Source organism: Pseudophryne corroboree, chromosome 4 (genome assembly GCF_028390025.1).
Source record: "Pseudophryne corroboree isolate aPseCor3 chromosome 4, aPseCor3.hap2, whole genome shotgun sequence".
Taxonomy (NCBI): Eukaryota; Metazoa; Chordata; class Amphibia; order Anura; family Myobatrachidae; genus Pseudophryne; species Pseudophryne corroboree.
This window is the reverse complement of record NC_086447.1, coordinates 428,233,364-428,255,158: the sequence shown is the minus strand read 5'-3', so window position 1 is coordinate 428,255,158 and position 21,795 is coordinate 428,233,364. Positions and strand designations below refer to the sequence as shown.

Here is a 21,795-nt window from a genome sequence, read left to right as displayed (position 1 = left end):
GATGTCCATATCTGCCAGAAGATGTTTATGGACACGACAGTGGTCAGGTGATGCAGATTCCAAACGGCACAAAGGTGTATTGCCGTATAAAGGAAGAGGAGTTATTTGGGGTCGGTCCATCGGACCTGGTGGCCACGGCAACTGCTGGAAAATCCACCGTTTTTACCCTAAGTCACATCTCTGCAGAAAAAGACACCGTCTGTTCAGCCTCAGTCCTTTCGTCCCTATAAGAGTCATATCTGCCCAGGGATAGAGGAAAGGGAAGAAGACTGCAGCAGGCAGCCCATTCCCAGGAACAGAAGCGTTCCACCGCTTCTGCCAAGCTCTCAGCATGACGCTGGGACCGTACAGGACCCCTGGATCCTACATGTAGTATCCCAGGGGTACAGATTGGAATGTCGAGACGTTTCCCCTTCGCAGGCTCCTGAAGTCTGGTTTACCAAGGTCTCCCTCCGACAAGGAGGCAGTATGGGAAACAATTCACAAGCTGTATTCCCAGCAGGTGATAATCAAATTACCCCTCCTACAACAAGAAAAGGGGTATTATTCCACATTATATTGTGGTACTGAAGCCAGAAGGCTAGGTGAGACCTATTCTAAATCTAAAAAAATTTGAACACTTACAAAGGTTCAAATCAAGATGGAGTCACTCAGAGCAGTGATAACGAACCAGGAAGAAGGGGACTATATAGTGTCCCGAGACATCAGGGATGCTTACCTCCATGTCCAAAATTTGCCCTTCTCACTAAGGGTACCTCAGGTTCGTGGTACAGAACTGTCACTATCAGTTTCAGACGCTGCCGTTTGGATTGTCCACGGCACCCCGGGTCTTTACCAAGGTAATGGCCGAAATGATGATTCTTCTTCGAAGAAAAGGCGTCTTAATTATCCCTTACTTGGACGATCTCCTGATAAGGGCAAAGTCCAGGGAACAGTTGGAGGTCGGAGTAGCACTATCTCGGATACTGCTACAACAGCACGGGTGGATTCTAAATATTCCAAAATCGCAGCTGATCCCGACGACAAGTCTGCTGTGCCTAGGGATGATTCTGGACACAGGCCAGAAAAAGGTGTTTCTCCCGGAAGAGAAAGCCAGGGAGTTATCCGAGCTAGTCAGGAACCTCCTAAAATCAGTGCATCATTGCACAAGGGTCCTAGTAAAGATGGTGACTTCCTACGAAGCAATTCCATTCGGCAGATTTCACGCAAGAATTTTTCAGTGGGATCTGCTGGACAAATGGTCCGGATCTCATCTTCAGATGCATCAGCGGATAACCCTATATCCAAGGACAAGGGTGTCTCTCCTGTGGTGGTTACAGAGTGCTCATCTTCTAGAGGGCCGCAGATTCGGCATTCAGGATTGGATGCTGGTGACCACGGAGGCCAGCCCGAGAGGCTGGGGAGCAGTCACACAAGGAAAAAATTTCCAGGGAGTGTGATCAAGTCTGGAGACTTTTCTCCACATAAATATACTGGAGCTAAGGGTAAATTTATAATACTCTAAGCTTAGCAAGACCTCTGCTTCAAGGTCAGCCGGTATTGATCCAGTGGGAAAAACATCACGGCAGTCGCCCACGTAAATAGACAGGGCGGCACAAGAAGCAGGAGGGCAATGGCAAAAACTGCAAGGACTTTTCGCTGGGCGGAAAATCATGTGATAGCACTGTCAGCAGTGTTTCATTCCGGGAATGGAAACTGGGAAGCAGACTTCCTCAGCAGGCACGACCTCCACCCGGCAGAATGGAAACTTCATCGGGAAGTTTTCCACATGATTGTAAACCGTTGGGAAATACCAAAGGTGGACATGATGGCGTCCCGTCTGAACAAAAAACGGGACAGGTATTGCGCCAGGTTAAGAGACCCTCAGGCAATAGCTGTGGACGTTCTGGTAACACCATGGATGTACCAGTCGGTGTATGTGTTCCATCCTCTGCTTCTCATACCTAAGGTACTGAGACTTATAAGACGTAGAGGAGTAAGAACTATACTCATGGCTCCGGATTGGCCAAGAAGGATTTGGTACCCGGAACTTCAAGAGATGCTCACAGAGGACTTGTGGCCTCTGCCGCTAAGAAGGGACTTGTTTCAGCAAGTACCATGTCTGTTCCAAGACTTACCGCAGCTGCGTTTGACGGCATGGCGGTGGAACGCCGGATCCTAAGGGAAAAAGGCATTCCGGAAGAGGTCATTCCTACCCTGGTCAAAGCCAGAAAGGAGGTGACCGCACAACATTATCACCACATGTGGCAAAAATATGTTGCGTGGTGTGAGGCCAGAAAGGCCCCACGAAGAAATTTCAACTCGGTCGATTCCTGCATTTCCTGCAAACGGGAGTGTCTATGGGCCTCAAATTGGGGTCGATTTAAGGTTCAAATTTCGGCCCTGTCGATTTTCTTCCAGAATGAAGTGGCTTCAGTTCCTGAAGTCCAGAAGTTTGTCAAGGGAGTATTGCATATACAACCCCCTTTTGTGCCTCCAGTGGCACTGTGGGATCTCAACGTAGTTCTGGGATTCCTCAAATCACATTGGTTTAAAACCAGTCAAATCTGTGGATTTGAAGCATCTCACATGAAAAGTGACCATGCTCTTGGCCCTGGCCTGGACCAGGCGAGTGTCAAATTGGTGTTTTTTTTCTCAAAAAAAGCCCATATCTGGTTGTCCATTTGGACAGGGCAGAGCTGCGGACTCGTCCCCAGTTCTCTCCCTAAGGTGGTGTCAGTGTTTCACCTGAACCAGCTTATTTTGGTGCCTTGCGCCTACTAGGGACTTGGAGGACTCCAGGTTGCTAGATGTTGTCAGGGCCCTGTAAATATAGGTTCCAGGACGGCTGGAGTCAGGAAAACTGACTTGCTGTTATCCTGTATGCACCCAACAAACTGGGTGCTCTTGCTTCTAAGCAGACTATTGCTAGTTGGATGTGTAATACAATTCAGCTTGCACATTCTGTGGCAGGCCTGCCACAGCCAAAATATGTAAATGCCCATTCCACAAGGAAGGTGGGCTTATCTTGGGCGGCTGCCCGAGGGGTCTCGGCTTTACAACTTTGCCGAGCGGCTATTTAGTCAGGGGCAAACACGTTGGTAAAATCCTACAAATTTGATACCCTGGCTAAGGAGGACCTGGAGTTCTCTCATTCGGTGCTGCAGAGTCATCCGCACTCTCCCGCCCGTTTGGGAGCTTTGGTATTATCCCCATGGTCCTTTCAGGAACCCCAGCATCCACTAGGACGATAGAGAAAATAAGAATTTACTTACCGATAATTCTATTTCTCGGAGTCCGTAGTGGATGCTGGGCGCCCATCCCAAGTGCGGATTATCTGCAATACTTGTACATAGTTATAAAAATCGGGTTATTATTGTTGTGAGCCATCTTTTCAGAGGCTCCGCTGTTATCATACTGTTAACTGGGTTCAGATCACAGGTTGTACAGTGTGATTGGTGTGGCTGGTATGAGTCTTACCCGGGATTCAAAATCCTTCCTTATTGTGTACGCTCGTCCGGGCACAGTATCCTAACTGAGGCTTGGAGGAGGGTCATAGGGGGAGGAGCCAGTGCACACCACCTGATCCTAAAGCTTTACTTTTTGTGCCCTGTCTCCTGCGGAGCCGCTATTCCCCATGGTCCTTTCAGGAACCCCAGCATCCACTACGGACTCCGAGAAATAGAATTATCGGTAAGTAAATTCTTATTTTTTATAAATCTCTACTAGGACAATACACATAATAATGACCCAAGACACCAAATGTGTTACTGCTTTTCAATATGTTAAAGTAGGCTATGAAGGAAATCTTGATACTTTTACTGTCAGTTGACGTTTTAAAACTAGTGATGAAATGTTTATGTTCATTTTTCTTTATCTAGCTTTTGATTAAAGTATGGCAGTATATTGCACCGATGTTGAAAAATGTAAATGTATATATCTTATGCTTAACATGAATACAATAAGTTTTCCACTCATTAATCACGACACATGTTAAGTAGGTGGTTCTAAAAATGTAGCACCCATATTAAGTATCTGTTTTAAGGGCAGTGTAGCCTCTTAAATTTAATTCAATTAGTAAAATAGATGCTGAGGGTTTTTTTTTTTTGTAAATTTGGCATTAGGGTGTTACTTGACAAATATTTATACACATTAGTGATTATTGTTAAAAATGAAAGTCTTGCAGAGTATGGGGTCTATTTACTAAGCGTTGAATGGAGATAAGTCCCAGCCAATCGGCTCCTAACTGGCACGTTACATGCTGTAATTGAAGAATGGCAGTTAGGAGCTGATTGGCTGATACTTTATCTCTGTCCATCTTACCTCCATTGAAGGCATAGTAAATAGACCCCTATATTTGGATGTCCGTTTTAAAGACCTTTTCTGCTGCGGGATACACTGGGCTCCACAGGGAATGACATTGAGGTGTAGAGTAGGATCTTGATCCGAGGCACCAACCAGCTCAAAGCTTTGACCTTCTTCCCAGAATGCATAGCGCCGCCTCCTCTATAACCCCGCCTCCGTGCACAGGAGCTAAGTTTTTTAGTTGGTGCCATACAGTAATCAGGCATACAACAGGGGGGCTGCTCCTGCAGCCCTGAGAAGAAGCTTTTAAAGAAAAATGAAGACTTTAAGGGCTGCAGCAGAGACACTGACTGTGTTAGATGTCAGTCAGACATCTCCTGCTGCAGCTCCATCACCTTCCCCAGCGGCACTGTACACTCCCGTGCCTTGGTTGCTGGGTACCTACAGCATCTGTTTTTTTCCAATTAGTCACACACACGACCGCTGTTCTCCTGGATCGCGTGGCCGCACTCAGGGAGGAGGCAAGTGGGTCCCCCCGGTGGGACCTGCTGTAAATCGCAATCCCGCACGGCCGGTGGGAGGCGGGCCACGCACGCTGGCGTGAACACTGTGGTAGTACAGGGACCTACTAGACCTCCAGGGCAAGGGCACAGGTCGGTTTTCTCTCATAAATCATTTATTTAAGCCCACAGCACCCGATAGTGAAGTCCAGCAGTGGGATAAGGCTTTGACCTGTAGCCCCTCCCCCAGCCCTAGGGCTCCATTTAGAGTAAATGTTCCCGCCCTGGAGCTGCATCTCTCTCTCTCTTTCCTTCACTCCCTGTCAGCGTTTGGGCGCCATTAGGACAAGCTGAGCTGATCCTTGGACTGTTTGGGCAAATCCTCCTCTCTAAAGCCGCCTGCATGTCAGCGCTGTGCATTTTACATGTCACCTAAGTATTCTAAATGTCTGCTGACAGTGTTATTTAAGAAAGAGTGCATTTAGTCCGTGTTATGTAGTACAAGTACCCTGTGATATACATCCAGTCTTTACTGTGTATTGTTATATCTATTGAGTGTATAGCTATACATAGTTCTACTCTGTATTGCTAGTCCAGTGCAGTTTTATTGCATGTCATAATTTCTGCATTGTACATTGTGACTATGTGTGTGTGCATATAGCTGCTTTGTGACCTCCATTTCGTGTATCCCTATATTCTATAACCTGAGGGGGCTAAGTGCGTCAGGTTTATCATTTAATATAAGTAGTTCACAGTATATACTCTGTGTATTTTTCTCTGATTTTTAGTCACCATGTACCTCTTGAATTCCCTGTTTGTGCTGATACTCTGCACAGGGGGTTCTTGGCAGGTATTGTGCTGCTCATATTGTACTGTGTTGCCTTGCATTGAGCTTTCGGATATGTCAGCTACAAAGGGCAATCTTGCTGGGGCTGGGGTTCAGGTTCTGGGGGTTTCTTACCTTCCAAGTGGGACTGTAGCAACGGGGGTTCAAAATGACCCACCTTGGGCTACCTTCTACACGCTTTTGAATATGCTTGTAACTAGACTAACGCCCACTATGGGACCTCCTGTGCCGGTACAACTGCTTATGGTGCCCGCAGTTAACCCGCCATGGGCAGATCAACTGTCTGGTTTAATTGCTGTAACTGAGCAATCACTGACTACTCAGAAGTCTAACCCTCGCCCGCCTAAGACCATGGGGTCCTCTAAGCAGGCCATTACTTCCTCACAATCCACCAACGTCCCAGACATCTCTTCTGATGAGGATGGCGTTTATACTGACCCCACAGATTCTGATCCTGACGCTTCTGATGGGGAAGCTATTTCACAGGTGGATGTCCCTGACTTGTTGGAGGCTATCGGGCTCATTCTTCAGATTACTGATGACCCGGAGCCTGATGCTGCCCCTAAGAAACCGGACAGGTTTAAACGTCAGAAAGTGGTTAAACAAGTTTTACCTCATTCTGACCATTTAGTTGACATACGTCAGGAGTCCTGGGAAAATCCAGATAAGAAATTCACGCCTCAGAAGATGATGCTTGCTCGCTACCACCTCGCAGCGAAGCTAAGTAAAAATTGGGTAACACCCCCGCCAGTGGATTTGCAGGTGGCGCGGCTGGTGGTATCCTCGGCTCTGCCTGTAACTATCGTCATGTCTCTGAAAGAACAGACGGATAAGCTTGTGGAGGGTTGTTTAAATGAAATTTACACCCTAACTGGTGCTGCTTATAGGCCCACCATTGCAGCGACATGGGCTGTAGAGGCTGTTGAAGCGTGGGCTCAGGAGCTGGAGGCGGAGTTGCCTTCCAACGCTTCTGATCATGCTAGACAATGTCTGTCATATATATTGTCACAGCTTCTCATTATATTAAGGGGGCGGCTTCTGATGCTGGTATTCTGGTGGCCAAGGCTTCTACTTTGTCCATTTTGGCTCGCCGGATTCTCTGGTTATGGTCCTGGTCTGTGGATCTGGACTCTAAGAAAATCCTGGAGATACTCCCTTTTAAGGGAGACATTCTTTTCAGAGAAGACCTCAACAAGATTGTAGCTGACTTAGCTTCAGCTAAAACAGCATGTCTACCTAGTACTGCTCCTTCGGTGCCGAAGGCTAAGAGTACTCACTTTCGTTCCTTTCGTCCTTCAGGGAAAGCAAAAGGTCAGGCGTACCCGAAACAGGTTCGCACTCCCAAACCCAATAAGCCCAAACGGGCCTGGGTTGCCAGTTAGCCTGCTTCCAAAACGGACAAGCCTGCCGCATGATGGGGCGGGCCTCCCTCTGGGGGATCCCAGGGTGGGGGCCCCACTTCTAGGGTATAACCAGGAATGGTTGAAGACCACTTCCGATGCCTGGGTACAGGAAGTCGTCACTCGAGGTTTCGCCGTATCCTTCAAGAATTGTCCCCTTCATTGATTTTGCCTGACAGACGTCCTTTCGGATCAGGTGAAGGCAACACTTCATTCGGTGGTACAGTCCCTCCTGGACACAGGAGTGGTAGTACAGGTGCCTCTGGCTCAGAGAGGGAAGGACTACTATTCATCGCTGTTCCTAGTCCCGAAACCGAATGGGTCCTCCCGACCCATTCTCAACCTCAAGTCCTTGGACAAATTTGTGAGTGTCTCCAAGTTTCGTATGGAAACTCTTCGCTCTATTGTTCTAGCCTTGGATCCTGGGTATTATATGGTCTCCCTGGACATACAGGATGCTTACCTGCATATTCCCATTGCAGTGTCGCATCAGCAGTACCTGAGTTTTGCGGTGGCAACCCCCGTTACCAGTTTCGGGCATTACCTTTTTGGTTTGAGCACGGCTCTGCGAGTCTTCACCAAGGTCATGGCGGTAATGACGGCTGTACTCCGCCGTCAAGGGGTCAGGATCCTACTGTACCTGGACGACTTGTTGATCCTGGCAAATTCCCCAGAAATTCTCTTACGCCATCTGGATCTGACTATCCAGTTTCTGCAAGCTCACGGGTGGCTCATCAACTGGAAAAAATCTTCCCTGGTCCCTGCTCAGAGCATGGTGCACCTGGAGGCGTTGTTGGACACTCACAACCAGCGGTTGTTCTTGTCTCAGGAGAAAGTCCTGAAGGTTCAGGGCAGGATTCGATGCTTTGTATCGCTTCTGCAAGTGTCGATTACATTTGGCATTGCAAGTGCTGGGTCTCATGGTGTCTTCTTTCGACATGATGAAGTACGCTCAATTCCATTCCCGCCCTCTGCAGAAGCTGATTCTTGCCAAGTGGGACGGCCTACCTCACCGGATCAGATCTCAAATGATCTCGTCGTCTCTGGAGGTCCATCTGTCACTTACTTAGCTGGTGCCTTCAGGACCAACGATTGAGCAGGGGTCGTCCCTTCTGGATCTCCAACTGGGTTCTTCTGACGACGGATACCAGTCTGAGAGGTTGGGGCACGGTGTTGGAGCAATACTCCCTTCAGGGTTGGTGGACCAAGGATGAGTCTCTCCTCCCAATAAACATTCTGGAATTGCGGGCGGTGTTCAATGCTTTGAACTTGGACCAGCATTTAATACAGAACAGAACAGACCTGTTCAAGTACAGTCGGGCAACACCACCACGGTGGCGTACATCAATCATCAAGGCGGCACTGGAAGCCGCATGGCAATGAGGGAAGTATCAAGGATTCTTCAGTGGGCGGAACGGCATCTGCCAGCCATATCGGCAGTGTTCATTCCGGGGGTCCTAAACTGGGAAGCTGACTTTCTCAGTCGTCAGGACGTACATGCCGGAGAGTGGAGCCTCCCTCCAGAGGTGTTTCAACTCCTCGTGGACAGGTGGGGCCTTCCAGATGTGGACCTGATGGCGTCTCGACACAATCACAAGGTTCCGGTCTTCGGAGCAAGGACAAGGGATCCTCAAGCAGCGTTTGTGGACGCACTGGCAATTCCATGGAACTTTCGGCTGCCATACGTGTTCCCTCCTGTGTCAATCCTGCCCAGAGAAATAAGGAAGTTCAAGCAAGAATGAGGAATCCTCCTTCTGATAGCTCTAGAGTGGCCCAGACGGCATTGGTTCTCAGACCCTCAGGGTCTCTCGATAGAGCGTCCTCTTCTACTTCCACAGCGCCCAGGTCTCCTCGATCAGGGCCCCGGTGTATATCAGGATTTAGCCCGGTTGGCTTTGATGGCGTGGCTCTTGAAGCTTCCGTCTTGAGGGCCTTCGTCTGGCCTCCATCAAGGTTTATGTTTCTGCATTGTCGGTTTGGTTCCAGTGAAAAATTGCGACTTTACCTGATGTACATACGTTCACTCAGGTTGTGTTTCGGATTCAGCCTCCATATATCCCGCCTTCGGCCCCTTGGGAGTTGTCGGTGGTTTTGGAGGCGTTGCAAGGGTCTCCGTTTGAGCCTCTTGAATCTGCAGACCCTAAGTGTCATTTTCTTAAGGTATTGTTTCTGCTGGCTATTGCCTCTGCTAGAAGGGTGTCTGATCTGGGTGCCTTGTCTTTTAGGTCACCATATCTGATTTTTCACCATAATCACGCAGTTCTTAGAACACGTCCTGGGTATTTACCTAAGGTGGTGTCTTTCCACCTTAATCAGGAGATTGTGGTTCCAGCCTTTGCATCGACTGAATTGTCTTCCAAATAGTGGTCTTTTGATGTGGTACGGCCTCTCCGCATCTACATGAAGAGAACTGCCTCCATCAGGAAGTAGGATTCGCTCTTTGTTCTGTTTGTTTTTCACAAACGTGGCTGGCCTGCGCACAAGCAGAACCTGGCCAGATGGATTAGAATGGTGATTGCACATGCTTATATACAGGCTGGCCTTCCAGCTCCTGCTACCATAAAGGCCTATTCTACTCTGTCAGTTGGACCTTCTTGGGCGGCCCGCCGTGGTGCGACCCTTGAACAATTGTGCAAGGTGGCTACGTGGTCCTCGGTGAACAGGTTCATAAGATTCTATGCCTTCGATACTTCCGCCTCCTAGGATGCTTCCTTTGGACGCCGGGTTCTTGTGCCCGCTACAGTGCGTCCCCTCCCATAAGGAACTGCTTTAGTACATCCCCAGTGTCATTCCTTGTGGAGCCCACTGTACCCCGCAGCAGAAAACGAGATTTATGGTAAGAACTTACGTTTGTTAAATCTCTTTCTGCGAGGTACACTGGGCTCCACAGGGCTCCCACCTTGACGCACTTAGCTTCTTTGGGTTGGTATGGCATTAGCCTCTGACACTTTCTCCTGCTGTGAGAATGTGGTATATGTGGCTACTAACAGTTGTCGTCTCTTTTGCCTGCTACTGCAAAAACTGAGCTCCTGTGCACGGAGGCGGGGTTATAGAGGAGGCAGCGCTATGCATTCTGGGAAGAAGGTCAAAGCTTTGAGCCTGTTGGTGCCTCGGATCAAGATCCTACTCTACACCCCGATGTAATTCCCTGTGGAGCCCAGTGTACCTTGCAGAAAGAGCTTTAACAACGGTAAATTCTTACCTTAAATCTCGTTTTTTCAAATTTTTATGCCTAATTTAACTAGCTTCAGTGAGCTCCACATCAGAAGTTCATTCTCCACCAAATATTGGCTTAAGACGCAGTGGTCAAATTGAAGGTGTTCGACAGATGCACAGCAATGCACCAAGAAGCGAAATGGCTACTGAGCGAGACCTTGTAGCTTGGAGTCGTAGAGTGGTAGTCCCAGAGCTCTCCCCTGGGGTAACGAGGTAAAACCTTTATAATAATAACCTGACATAATCTTTGCAAGTCTCTTATGATATACCACTGAGAGTTATAAATAGTGTTTTGGAGAATACTTCTGAAATTTGGTACACTGTATAACACATTTTCATCATTTACAGGCAGTCAGATTAATCACATATATTGCCAAGTGGTTATTGTAGAAATCAGTATGCCGGTTCGTATTGTTTTCAGGATAGAGCTTAAAAATATTGCTAAAAAGTCTTCTGCTATTCCTAGTAAACAGGAAGAATGGAGAGCAGCAAAAGGAGAAGAGGAAATACAGCTGTACAAATTAGAAGAGAGAAAGAAAGCACTCAATCACACGGTTAGAGAGAATAAAGTATCCTCTTCTTCAAAGGTGAGATGCTGGTTCCAACTTAACAATATTAATTTAATCCTTTAAAGCAGTGGATCCCAAATGGGGTGCCTCGGATGTGTCCTGGGTTGGTGGTTGAGGACAATTGAAAATTATAGTCAATGTAATAGGCAAATCTAGTGTTTGTAGCTTCCATTCATAAAATATGTGAAAACAACCACATATCTTCTGTATCAATTAACAAAATGCAAAGTGAATGAACAGAAGAGAACACAAAATAAAATCAGATTTGGTGTGAAAACCCTTTGCCTTTAAAACAGCATCAATTCTTCTAGGTACACTTGCACACAGTTTATGAAGGAACTGCAGGGCGTTTGTTCCAAACATATTTTAGAACTTACCGCACATCTTCTATGGATGTAGGCTTGCTCAAATCCTTCTTTCTCTTCATTTAATCATAGACAGACTCTGTTAGATCCAAATATTTACATTTTTGACTTGCCAGTCCAGAGCACATGCTGCCATTTTTCTTCACGCCTATGTTTTCGTGCATAGCGGAGTCCCTTGACCTTGTTTCCACATTGAAGATACGGCTTTTTGGCCGCAATTCTTCCATGAAGACTACTTCTGGCCATACTTCTCCGAGCAGAAGATGGGTGTACCTGGGTCCTACTGGTTCCTGCCAGCTCTGAGCTGATGGCACTGCTGGACATCTTCCGATTTCGAAGGGATGTAAGCACGATGTGTCTTTCATCTAATGCACAAGTTTCCTTGGCCAACCACTGGTTCTACGGTCCTCAACGTTACTTGTTTCTTTTTGCTTCTTCAAAAGAGGTTGAACAGTACATCTTGAAACCCCAGTCTGCTTTGAAATTTATGACTGGGAGAGTCCTATATTTATTGGATGTGCTGCTTTCCATACCGATACAGCATTAACCTAATCCGGTGTTTCCCAACCTCGGTCCTCAAGGCACACTAACAGGCCTGGTTTTAGTGATATCCAGGCTTGAACACAGGTGACTCAATTAGTACCTCACTTATTTTGATTTAACCATCTGTGCTGAAGCCTGGATAGCACTAAAACCTTCACTGTTTGTGTGCCTTGAGGACCACGGTTGGGAGTGGCTGCACTAATCATTTGATACCAGATACTCTAATTCAGAGATGGGGAACCTTCGGCCCTCCAGCTGTTGTTAAACTACACATACCAGCATGCATTGCTACAGTTTTGCTATTTTGCCATGCTAAAACTGTTGTAGGGCATGCTGGGATGTGTAGTTCAACAACAGCTGGAGGGCCGAAGGTTCCCCATTCCTGCTCTCATTAAACAAATGTATTTAACTACAAAAAGATTACTAACAGCAATGCTCAGCAGCAGCACGCTATGAATGAGTGCACAGATAACCCAGAGATCATGTGCTGCTTTCTCTTTCCTATCAGGGGTTATACAAGGGGGGGATAAGGAGTCATCAGCAGTGACTCCTGAGCATCTACAGCAAATCACTTGCAAAGAAACTCCTTATTGTCACCCCTGGCAGAATCTTAAGAATCTGGGAGATCTGACCTTCAAAGCATGGCAGCAGGAGATTTATGACTGATATGGGAGGGGAGGCAACTATGGTTAAGGATTGTTGATTTATTTTCTGGTGTCACTATCCTGAAGAAGACACTCTTTATCCCCATGGTCTTGGTTCCCAAATAAATTCACAGAAAAGGATTTAATGCAAGTGTAAAAATTCCATTTTCTCTAACGTCCTAGAGGATGCTGGGGACTCTGTAAGGACCATGGGATAGACTGGCTCCGCAGGAGACATGGGCACTTTAAGAAAGACTTTGACTCTGGGTGTGCACTGGCTCCTCCCTCTATGCCCCTCCTCCAGACCTCAGTTTGATACTGTGCCCAGTGGAGACTGGGTGCATTTCAGGAGCTCTCCTGAGTTTCCTGTAAAGAAAGCATTTTAGTTAGGTTTTTTATGTTCAGGGAGCCTGCTGGCAACAGACTCCCTGCATCGAGGGACTGAGGAGAGAGAAACAGACCCACTTCTCTGAGTTTCAGGGCTCTGTTTCTTAGGCTACTGGACACCATTAGCTCCAGAGGGATCGGTACGCAGGTCTCACCCTAGCCGTCCGTCCCAGAGCTGCGCCGCCGTCGTCCTCGCAGAGCCGGAAGATTGAAGCTGGGTGAATATTGAGGAAAAGAACATCAGAGGCGGCAGAAGACACCTTGATCTTCATAGAGGTAACGCACAGCACTGCAGCTGTGCGCCATTGCTCCAGTTCACCTCACACACCTCGGTCACTGTAAGGGTGCAGGGTGGGGCGCCCTGGGCAGCAATATAAACCTCTCCTGTGGCATATATAGATATATACATGTACAGCTGTGCACTATACATGTGTATATAAAGAGCCCCCGCCATGTTATTCAGAATTTTGAGCGGGACAGAAGCCTGCCGCCGAGGGGGCGGGGCTTCTCCCTCAGCACTCACCAGCGCCATTTTTCTCCACAGCACCGCTGAGAGGAAGCTCCCCGGACTCTCCCCTGCTTAACACATTGTGAAAGAAGGGTTTTAAAGTAGAGGGGGGGGGGGCACATAATTGGCGCAAATTAATAACAAAAGCGCTACTGGGTAAACATACTGTGTTTTTTCCTGGGTCATATAGCGCTGGGGTGTGTGCTGGCATACTCTCTCTCTGTCTCTCCAAAGGGTCTGGTGGGGAACCTGTCTTCAGAAAAGAGCTTCCCTGTGTGTGTGTGTGGTGTGTCGGTACGCGTGTGTCGACATGTCTGAGATTGAAGGCTCACCTAAGGAGGAGGGGGAGTGTATGAATGTTAGGTCTCCGTCGACAGTGCCGACACCTGACTGGATGGATATGTGGAATGTTTTAAGTGCTAATGTTAATTTATTGCACAAAAGATTAGACAAAGCTGAAGCTGGGGTACAGTCAGGGAGTCAACCCATGCCTGTCCCAATGTCGCCTGGACCTTCGGGGTCTCAGAAGCGCCCACTATCCCAAATAGTTGACACAGATACCGACACGGATTCAGACTCCAGTGTCGACTACGATGATGCAAAATTACAGCCAAAGGTGGCTAAATGTATTCGATATATGATTATCGCAATAAAAGATGTTTTGTATATCACTGAGGAACCCCCTGTCCCTGACACAAGGTGTCACAAACTGAGGGCTGGTGCTGACCAGGGGGAAGCCTCAGTTGTAGGGGCTGAGGTATATGTGTACCTGGGAGGCAGTACAGGGTTCTTAGACATGCAGGGAACCTTTAGAACAAATGCCCGAAGGCGTGACCAAGACAACGAAGGAAAGTTCAAAGGTTTATTAAACACAGTTCAGAGGAATACTGATGCCTTGGTACAGGTAACAGGAATCACAGTTCAGAGAAATACTTGGGATCGATGACGGAACACCGATGGTGACTTGGAATCTGACGGAACACCGATGGTTACTTTGGGATCGATGGCGGAACACCGATGGAGACTTGGGATCGATGGCGGAACACCGATGGAGACTTGGGATCGATGGCGGAACACCGATGGAGACTTGGGATCGATGGCGGAACACCGATGGTGACTTGGGATCGATGGCGGAACACCGATGGTTACTGGCAGGGCAGAGCACCGCTGGAAGCTAGAAGCTGGAAGCCGGTCTCAGGTAACTGCCAGTCACAGGGAGCAATGTAGACACTGCAGAGTCAGGCTGTACTGCAGAGAAAGTCCATGGAAGAACTGCACACTGGAATCACTGTAGACAATTGAAGCACTGACCTCTTTCCACCCCAGGAACAAGATATTTATACCAGCTGGGAAACAGGGATTGGCTGGCTGATTAACCAGAGACCAGAGTGCAGCTGCTGGGTAATCAGGCTAAGAGCAGAGTGCAGCTGATAGGCTGAAAGGTATCACGTGATTAGGAAAACATGGCTGCGCCCATGCTAGCTTTTGGAGGGAAAGATTGTTTGTAACTTGCATGTGAAACTTAACCCTGATGCTGCCAGAATCACAGTAAGGAGACTAGAGACAATGAGATGCAGCATCCTGCACACAGACAGTGCAGATGGAATCCAGGCTTGGAACACTGGGACAGTCTCAGGAGACATTTGGAAGGTAAATACTGATAAGGAATTACCTGGATCGTGACACAAGGGTACACATGTATAAGGGAAAGAAACCTGAGGTCACCTTTCCCTCATCACATGAGCTGAACGAATTATGCGAAAAAGCGTGGGAAACTCCAGACAAAAAACTGCAGATTCCCAAAAGGATTCTAATAGCGTATCCTTTCCCGTCGCAGGACAGAATCCGGTGGGAATCATCCCCTAGGGTAGACAAAGCTTTGACGCGCTTATCAAAAAAGATAGCGCTTCCATCCCAAGATACGGCTACCCTCAAGGATCCTGCTGACCGCAAGCAGGAGGTTACATTTACACACATTCTGGTACGTTACTCAGACCGGCTATTGAGTCGGCCTGGGTTTATAGTGCTGTAGCAGCATGGACAGATTCCTTATCAGCAGATATTGAGACCCTTGATAAGGATACCATTTTAATGACCCTAGGGCATATAAAAGATGCTGTCTTATATATGAGGGATGCTCAAAGAGACATTAGTTTACTGGGTTCCAGGAAAAACGCTATGTCTATTTCTGCTAGGCGTGTCTTATGGACCCGACAGTGGTCAGGTGATGCCGACTCCAAGAGACATATGGAGTTGTTGCGTTACAAGGGTGAGGAATTGTTTGGAGAGGGCCTCTCGGACCTAGTCGCTACGGCAGGTAAATCGAATTTTTTGCCATATATTCCCTCACAATCTAAGAAAGCGCCTCATTATCAAATGCAGTCCTTTCGTTCCAATAAAAGCAAGAGAGTACGTGGATCGTCCTTTCTTGGCAGAGGGAAGAAGCTGCATAACACAGCTAGTTCCCAGGAACAGAAGTCCTCCCCGGCCTCTGCAAATCCACCGCATGACGCTGGGGCTCCCCTGAGGGAGTCCGCCCCAGTGGGGGCACGTCTTCGACTGTTCAGCCACATCTGGGTTCACTCACAGGTGGATCCCTGGGCAATAGAAATTGTTTCCCAGGGTTACGAGCTGGAATTCGAAGAGGTGCCTCCTCGCCGGTTTTTCAAATCGGCCCTACCGACTTCCCCCCTGGAAAGGGAGATAGTGTTACATGCGATTCGCAAATTGTGTCTTCAACAAGTGGTGGTAGAGGTTCCCCTGCTTCAAAGAGGGAAGGGGTACTACTCAACTCTGTTTGTGGTCCCGAAACCGGACGGTTCGGTCAGACCCATTTTGAATTTAAAATCCCTGAACCTTTACTTAAAACGGTTCAAGTTCAAGATGGAATCGCTCAGAGCGGTCATCGCCAGCCTGGAAGGGGGAGATTTTATGGTATCTCTGGACATAAAGGATGCATACCTGCATATTCCCATATGTCCTTCTCATCAGGCGTACCTGAGATTTGCGGTACAGGATTGTCATTACCAATTTCAGACGTTGCCGTTTGGGCTTTCCACGGCCCCGAGCATTTTCACCAAGGTAATGGTGGAAATGATGGTGCTCCTGCGCAAGCAGGGTGTCACAATTATCCCGTACTTGGACAATCTCCTCATAAAAGCGAGATCACGGGAAAAGTTGCTGAACAGCGTATCACTTTCACTGACTGTGTTACAGCGACACGGCTAGATTATCAATATTCCAAAGTCGCAGCTGAATTCTACAACTCGTCTGCCCTTCTTGGGCATGATTCTGGACACAGACCAGAAGAGGATTTTTCTTCCGATAGAAAAAGCGCAGGAACTCATGACTCTAGTCATGAACCTGTTGAAGCCAAAACAAGTGTCAATACGTCATTGCACTCAAGTCCTGGGAAAAATGGTGGCGACGTACGAAGCCATTCCCTACGGCAGATTCCATGCAAGGACATGCCAATGGGACCTATTGGACAAATGGTCCGGATCACATCTGCAAATGCATCAGCGGATCACCCTGTCCCCCAGGGCCAGAGTATCTCTCCTGTGGTGGCTGAAAAGTGCTCACCTTCTAGAGGGCCGCAGGTACGGCATTCAGGACTGGATCCTGGTGACCACGAACGCGAGCCTCCGAGGTTGGGGAGCAGTCACACAGGGAAGAAATTTCCAAGGCCTTTGGTCAAGTCAAGAGACTTGTCTTCACATCAACATCCTGGAACTAAGGGCCATATACAACGCCCTACGTCAAGCGGAGATCTTACTTCGCGATCGACCAGTTCTGATCCAGTCAGACGACGTCACCGCAGTAGCTCATGTAAACCGCCAAGGCGGCACAAGGAGCAGGGTGGCAATGGCGGAAGCCACCAGAATTCTTCGCTGGATGGAGAATCATGTAAGCGCTCGGTCAGCAGTGTTCATTCCGGCAGTGGACAACTGGGAAGCAGACTTCCTCAGCAGACAGGACCTGCATCCGGGAGATTGGAGACTTCATCAAGAAGTCTTCGCGCAGATTTCAAGTGGGTGGGGACTGCCCGAAATGGACATGATGGCGTCCCGTCTCAACAAAAAGCTACAAAGGTATTGCGCCTTGTCAAGAGACTCTCAGGCTGTAGCTGTGGACGCCCTAGTGACACCGTAGGTGTTCCAGTCGGTCTATGCGTTTCCTCCTCTTCCTCTCATACCCAAGGTGTTGAGGATAATAAGAAAAAGAGGAGTGAGAACAATACTCATTGTTCCGGATTGGCCACGGAGGACCTGGTATCCGGATCTGCAGGAAATGCTCACAGAAGATCAGTGGCCTCTTCCTCTAAGGCAGGACCTGTTACAACAAGGTCCCTGTCTGTTCCAAGACTTATCGCGGCTGCGTTTGACGGTATGGCGGTTGAACGCCGGATCCTAGCGGATTAAGGTATTCCGGATGAGGTTATTCCTACGTTAATAAAGGCTAGGAAGGACGTGACATCTAAACATTATCACCGAATATGGCGTAAATCTGTTTCTTGGTGTGAGGCCAGGAATGCTCCTACGGAAGAATTCCATCTAGGCCGTTTTCTTCACTTCCTACAAACTGGAGTGGATTTGGGCCTAAAATTAGGCTCCATTAAAGTTCAGATTTCGGCCTTATCCATTTTCTTTCAAAAGGAATTGGCCTCTTTACCTGAAGTACAGACTTTTGTGAAGGGAGTACTGCATATTCAGCCTCCTTTTGTACCTCCGGTGGCGCCTTGGGACCTTAACGTGGTGTTAAGTTTCCTTAAGTCACATTGGTTTGAACCACTTAAAACAGTGGAGTTAAAATATCTCACTTGGAAGGTGGTCATGTTGTTAGCCTTGGCTTCGGCTAGGCGAGTTTCGGAATTGGTGGCTTTATCACATAAAAGCCCCTATCTGGTTTTCCATATGGATAGAGCGGAATTGCGGACCCGTCCTCAATTCCTACCTAAGGTGGTCTTATCCTTTCATATGAAACAACGTATTGTCGTGCCTGTGGCTACACGTGACTTGGAGGATTCCGAGTCCCTGGATGTGGTCAGGGCTTTGAAAATTTACGTGGCCAGAACGGCTAGGATCAGAAAAACAGAAGCACGGTTTGTCCTGTATGCAGCCAACAAGGTTGGCGGCCCTGCTTCAAAGCAGACTATTGCTCGCTGGATCTGTAACGATTCAGCAGGCGCATTCTACGGCAGGATTGCCGTTACCGAAATCGTTTAAGGCCCATTCCACTAGGAAGGTGGGCTCGTCTTGGGCGGCTGCCCGACGGGTCTCGGCACTACAGCTGTGCCGAGCTGCTACTTGGTCTGGGTCAAACACCTTTGCAAAGTTCTATAAGTTTGATACCCTGGCTGAGGAGGACCTCCTGTTTGCTCAATCGGTGCTGCAGAGTCATCCGCACTCTCCCGCCCGTTTGGGAGCTTTGGTATAATCCCCATGGTCCTTACGGAGTCCCCAGCATCCTCTAGGACGTTAGAGAAAATAAGATTTTAAACCTACGTGTAAATCTTTTTCTCGTAGTCCGTAGAGGATGCTGGGCGCCCGTCCCAAGTGCGGACTACTTCTGCAAGGCTTGTATATAGTTATTGCTTACATAAGGGTTATGTTATAGTTTCATCGGTTTTGGACCGATGATATGTTGATTTTTCATACTGTTAACTAGATAGTTTATCACAAGTTATACGGTGTGATTGGTGTGGCTGGTATGAATCTTGCCCTTGGATTAACTAAAATCCTTTCCTCGTACTGTCCGTCTCCTCTGGGCACAGTTTTTGTAACTGAGGTCTGGAGGAGGGGTATAGAGGGAGGAGCCAGTGCACACCCAGAGTCAGTCTTTCTTAAAGTGCCCATGTCTCTTGCGGAGCCCGTCTATCCCCATGGTCCTTACGGAGTCCCCAGCATCCTCTACGGACTACGAGAAAAAGATTTACCGGTAGGTTTAAAATCTTATTTTATTCTACATAAGTATGTAAAAAATATTTCTATCAGCTAATGGGCTGACAGTGGGTATAGCCAGGCGTTCAGTCAGGGCACCAAGGAGTTAAACTTGTGACGTGCAGCCTAGGAAGCCCCTTTTCCCCTATACCCAGCCTGCCTCCGGTCAGTCCGTTTTTTCCCTTTGTGCTCAGGAATGGGGCACGTTTTTTAAGGGGCAGTGCTTTCAGCCCCGATAACTTTATTTTAAATTCATACTTTTACTTTCACTTTAGGCAGCGGTTAGCACTATTAGCGCTACCGCTGCTCCGTTCTGTAGCCGGGTCCCGGACTCCACGGCCAGCCGCCCCAGAACCTCCCAGGCATTGGGAGTAGGCACAGTAGATTGATGCTACAGCTACCGGTCTCCCGCTCAGCGGGAGACCAACAGCGATGTGAATGCCGCTGGAGGGATGCAGCTCCGGCGGTCCTGGCAGTGGCTTTGAGTCTTCTCTTCAGCTACCACTAGGCCACCAGGGACATTACATAGTGGGAATGGTCCCTGTGAAGGCTCTTGGGGAAGCCCTGTTGCTTATAACTTCAGTTGGACAGCAGCTTTTTGACGCTCTCTCCTCCCTCCATCATACTTCACCCCTCCCATCTCTACACGCGCAGCGGCCATTTTAGAAGCAGCACAACGCTGAGCGATTTATGTGAAAGAGTCTGTGCAGGTTCATACACTGATACAAGCTCTCTGGGAAGGAGCCAAACCTGCCTCCTTTATACTAGCACTGCACCAGTTGTCAGGTTGTATAGTCCATACCTCTCCTCATGGTGTAGGTATTGGACAAATGATGCCAGTTTTCTCTCTATTCTGTGGGGAATTACGCTACCTATATATGTCGATGTGGCCCGCCTAGTTAAGTCTTCCACCCTTCCTATACCGGACGTAACGTCTCTAAAGGAACCTACAGACAGGAAACTGGAGCTGTTCCTGAAGTCCATATACTCCATTGCAGGAGCGTCTCTCAGGCCTGTTATTGCTTCAGCCTGGGTTTCTTTGGCTATTGGCAGTCGGTTGGATCTCTTGATTGAAGGCCTTCGGTCAGCTATGTGACTTTCTGACCATCAAATATGTTGACAATAGTAGGGAGGCCAACACTTTCTTAGGATAATCAGTTTTGGACGCAGGCACATTTTTCCTCCAAGATTCTGCTTCATCGGTAGCGGCTAGACATGCCCTTTGGTTACACTCTTGGTGCGCAGATGAAAATTCTAAAAAGGCATTAGAGTCCCTACCCTTTTCAGGGGAGATGCTCTTCGGCGAGGAGCTGAACAGAATTGTAGCAACAGTGGCAGCTTCCAAGGCTCCTTTTCTGCCCTCTGCTGCACCTAAAACTAAGTTTCCTACCTTTCGTTACGTTCACCCGCAAGGTAAAGCCTGTGGACAGCCATCTTCCCATTTCCAAGCTCCCTTTGCTAAACCTACAAAGGCAAAAGGACGCCAAGCCTGGTCTGCAAAACGCCAGGCTTCCAAGCAGGACGAAAAGATAACGGCATGACAGTCTGGTCTCCCCCCTGGAGGCCTCCAGGGTGGGCGGTTGTCTCCTTCACTTCGCCGAGGTCTGGGAGCAGACGACATCAGACACCTGGATTACTGGCATTGTATCCAAAGGTTCCGTCCTCGCGTTCAGGGACAACCCCCCAGACGATTCTTTTCCACAGGTCTGCCTTCAGACCTCGGCAAAGCTACGGCACTCCAGCACTCAGCCCAAGCCCTACTGTCATGGGAGGTCATTGTCCCGGTTCTAATGCATCAACGCAGTACAGGTTTTTATTCAAACCTCATCCTCGTTCCAAAACCGGATGGCTCTTTCCGTCCTATTCTCGATTTACAAACCCTCAACCGATTTCTCAGAATTCTGAAGTGTTTGCATGGAATCCCTCAGATCCATCATGCAGGCCTTGGAACAGTGAGACTTTATGGCCTCTTTACAATTCAGCGAGATCATTACCAGTTCCAGGCATTGTCATTCGGACTCTCCACGACACAGCGAGTGTTCACCAAGGTGATGGCAGTAATGACTGCTCTGCTGCGGTTACAGGGAATCCACATTATATCTTACCTGGATGATCTCCTTCTGATGGCTCAGTCTCAGGCCAGTCTTCTGGAACAGATTTGCACCACACATGTTTTGCAGTCACACTCCTGGCTGATCAATTGGCGGAAATCCAGCCTCACACAATCTTGGCGCATGTTTCATTTGGGAGCACTATTGGATTCTCAGGCACAGAGAATTTTCCTACTGGACGACAAGCGGAGAGCCATACAGGAGATGATTCAAACCTTCCTGGCTCAAAGGACTGTATCAATTCACTTTCTTTAGCATCCATAAGGGATATTGGGGGAAACTAGTACGATGGAGTATAGATGAGGTCCAAAGGAGCTAGTGCACTTTTAAATTTTTTCAACTGGATGTGCTGGCTCCTCCCCGCTATGCCCCCTCCCACATGCAGTTTAGAAAAAAGTGCCCTCAGGAGAGGATGCACATCTCTGCAGCTCCAGAGAGTTTTCTTAAACTTCTTTTAATCTTTTATTATTTTCGATATGCTG

The 21,795-nt window shown here is 48.2% G+C and overlaps 1 protein-coding gene across 2 annotated transcripts in view; it reads left to right on the top strand.

Annotated features, from left to right (window-relative positions):
- Nucleotides 1-21,795, top strand: part of PHIP (pleckstrin homology domain interacting protein) — a 546,843-nt gene that overhangs the window by 224,829 nt on the left and 300,219 nt on the right. For both annotated transcript variants that reach the window (XM_063916855.1, XM_063916854.1), the window contains exons 19-20: nucleotides 10,277-10,460; nucleotides 10,714-10,834. In XM_063916855.1, coding sequence (XP_063772925.1) covers nucleotides 10,277-10,460; nucleotides 10,714-10,834 — 305 coding nt within the window. The remainder of the gene's footprint in view (nucleotides 1-10,276; nucleotides 10,461-10,713; nucleotides 10,835-21,795) is intronic.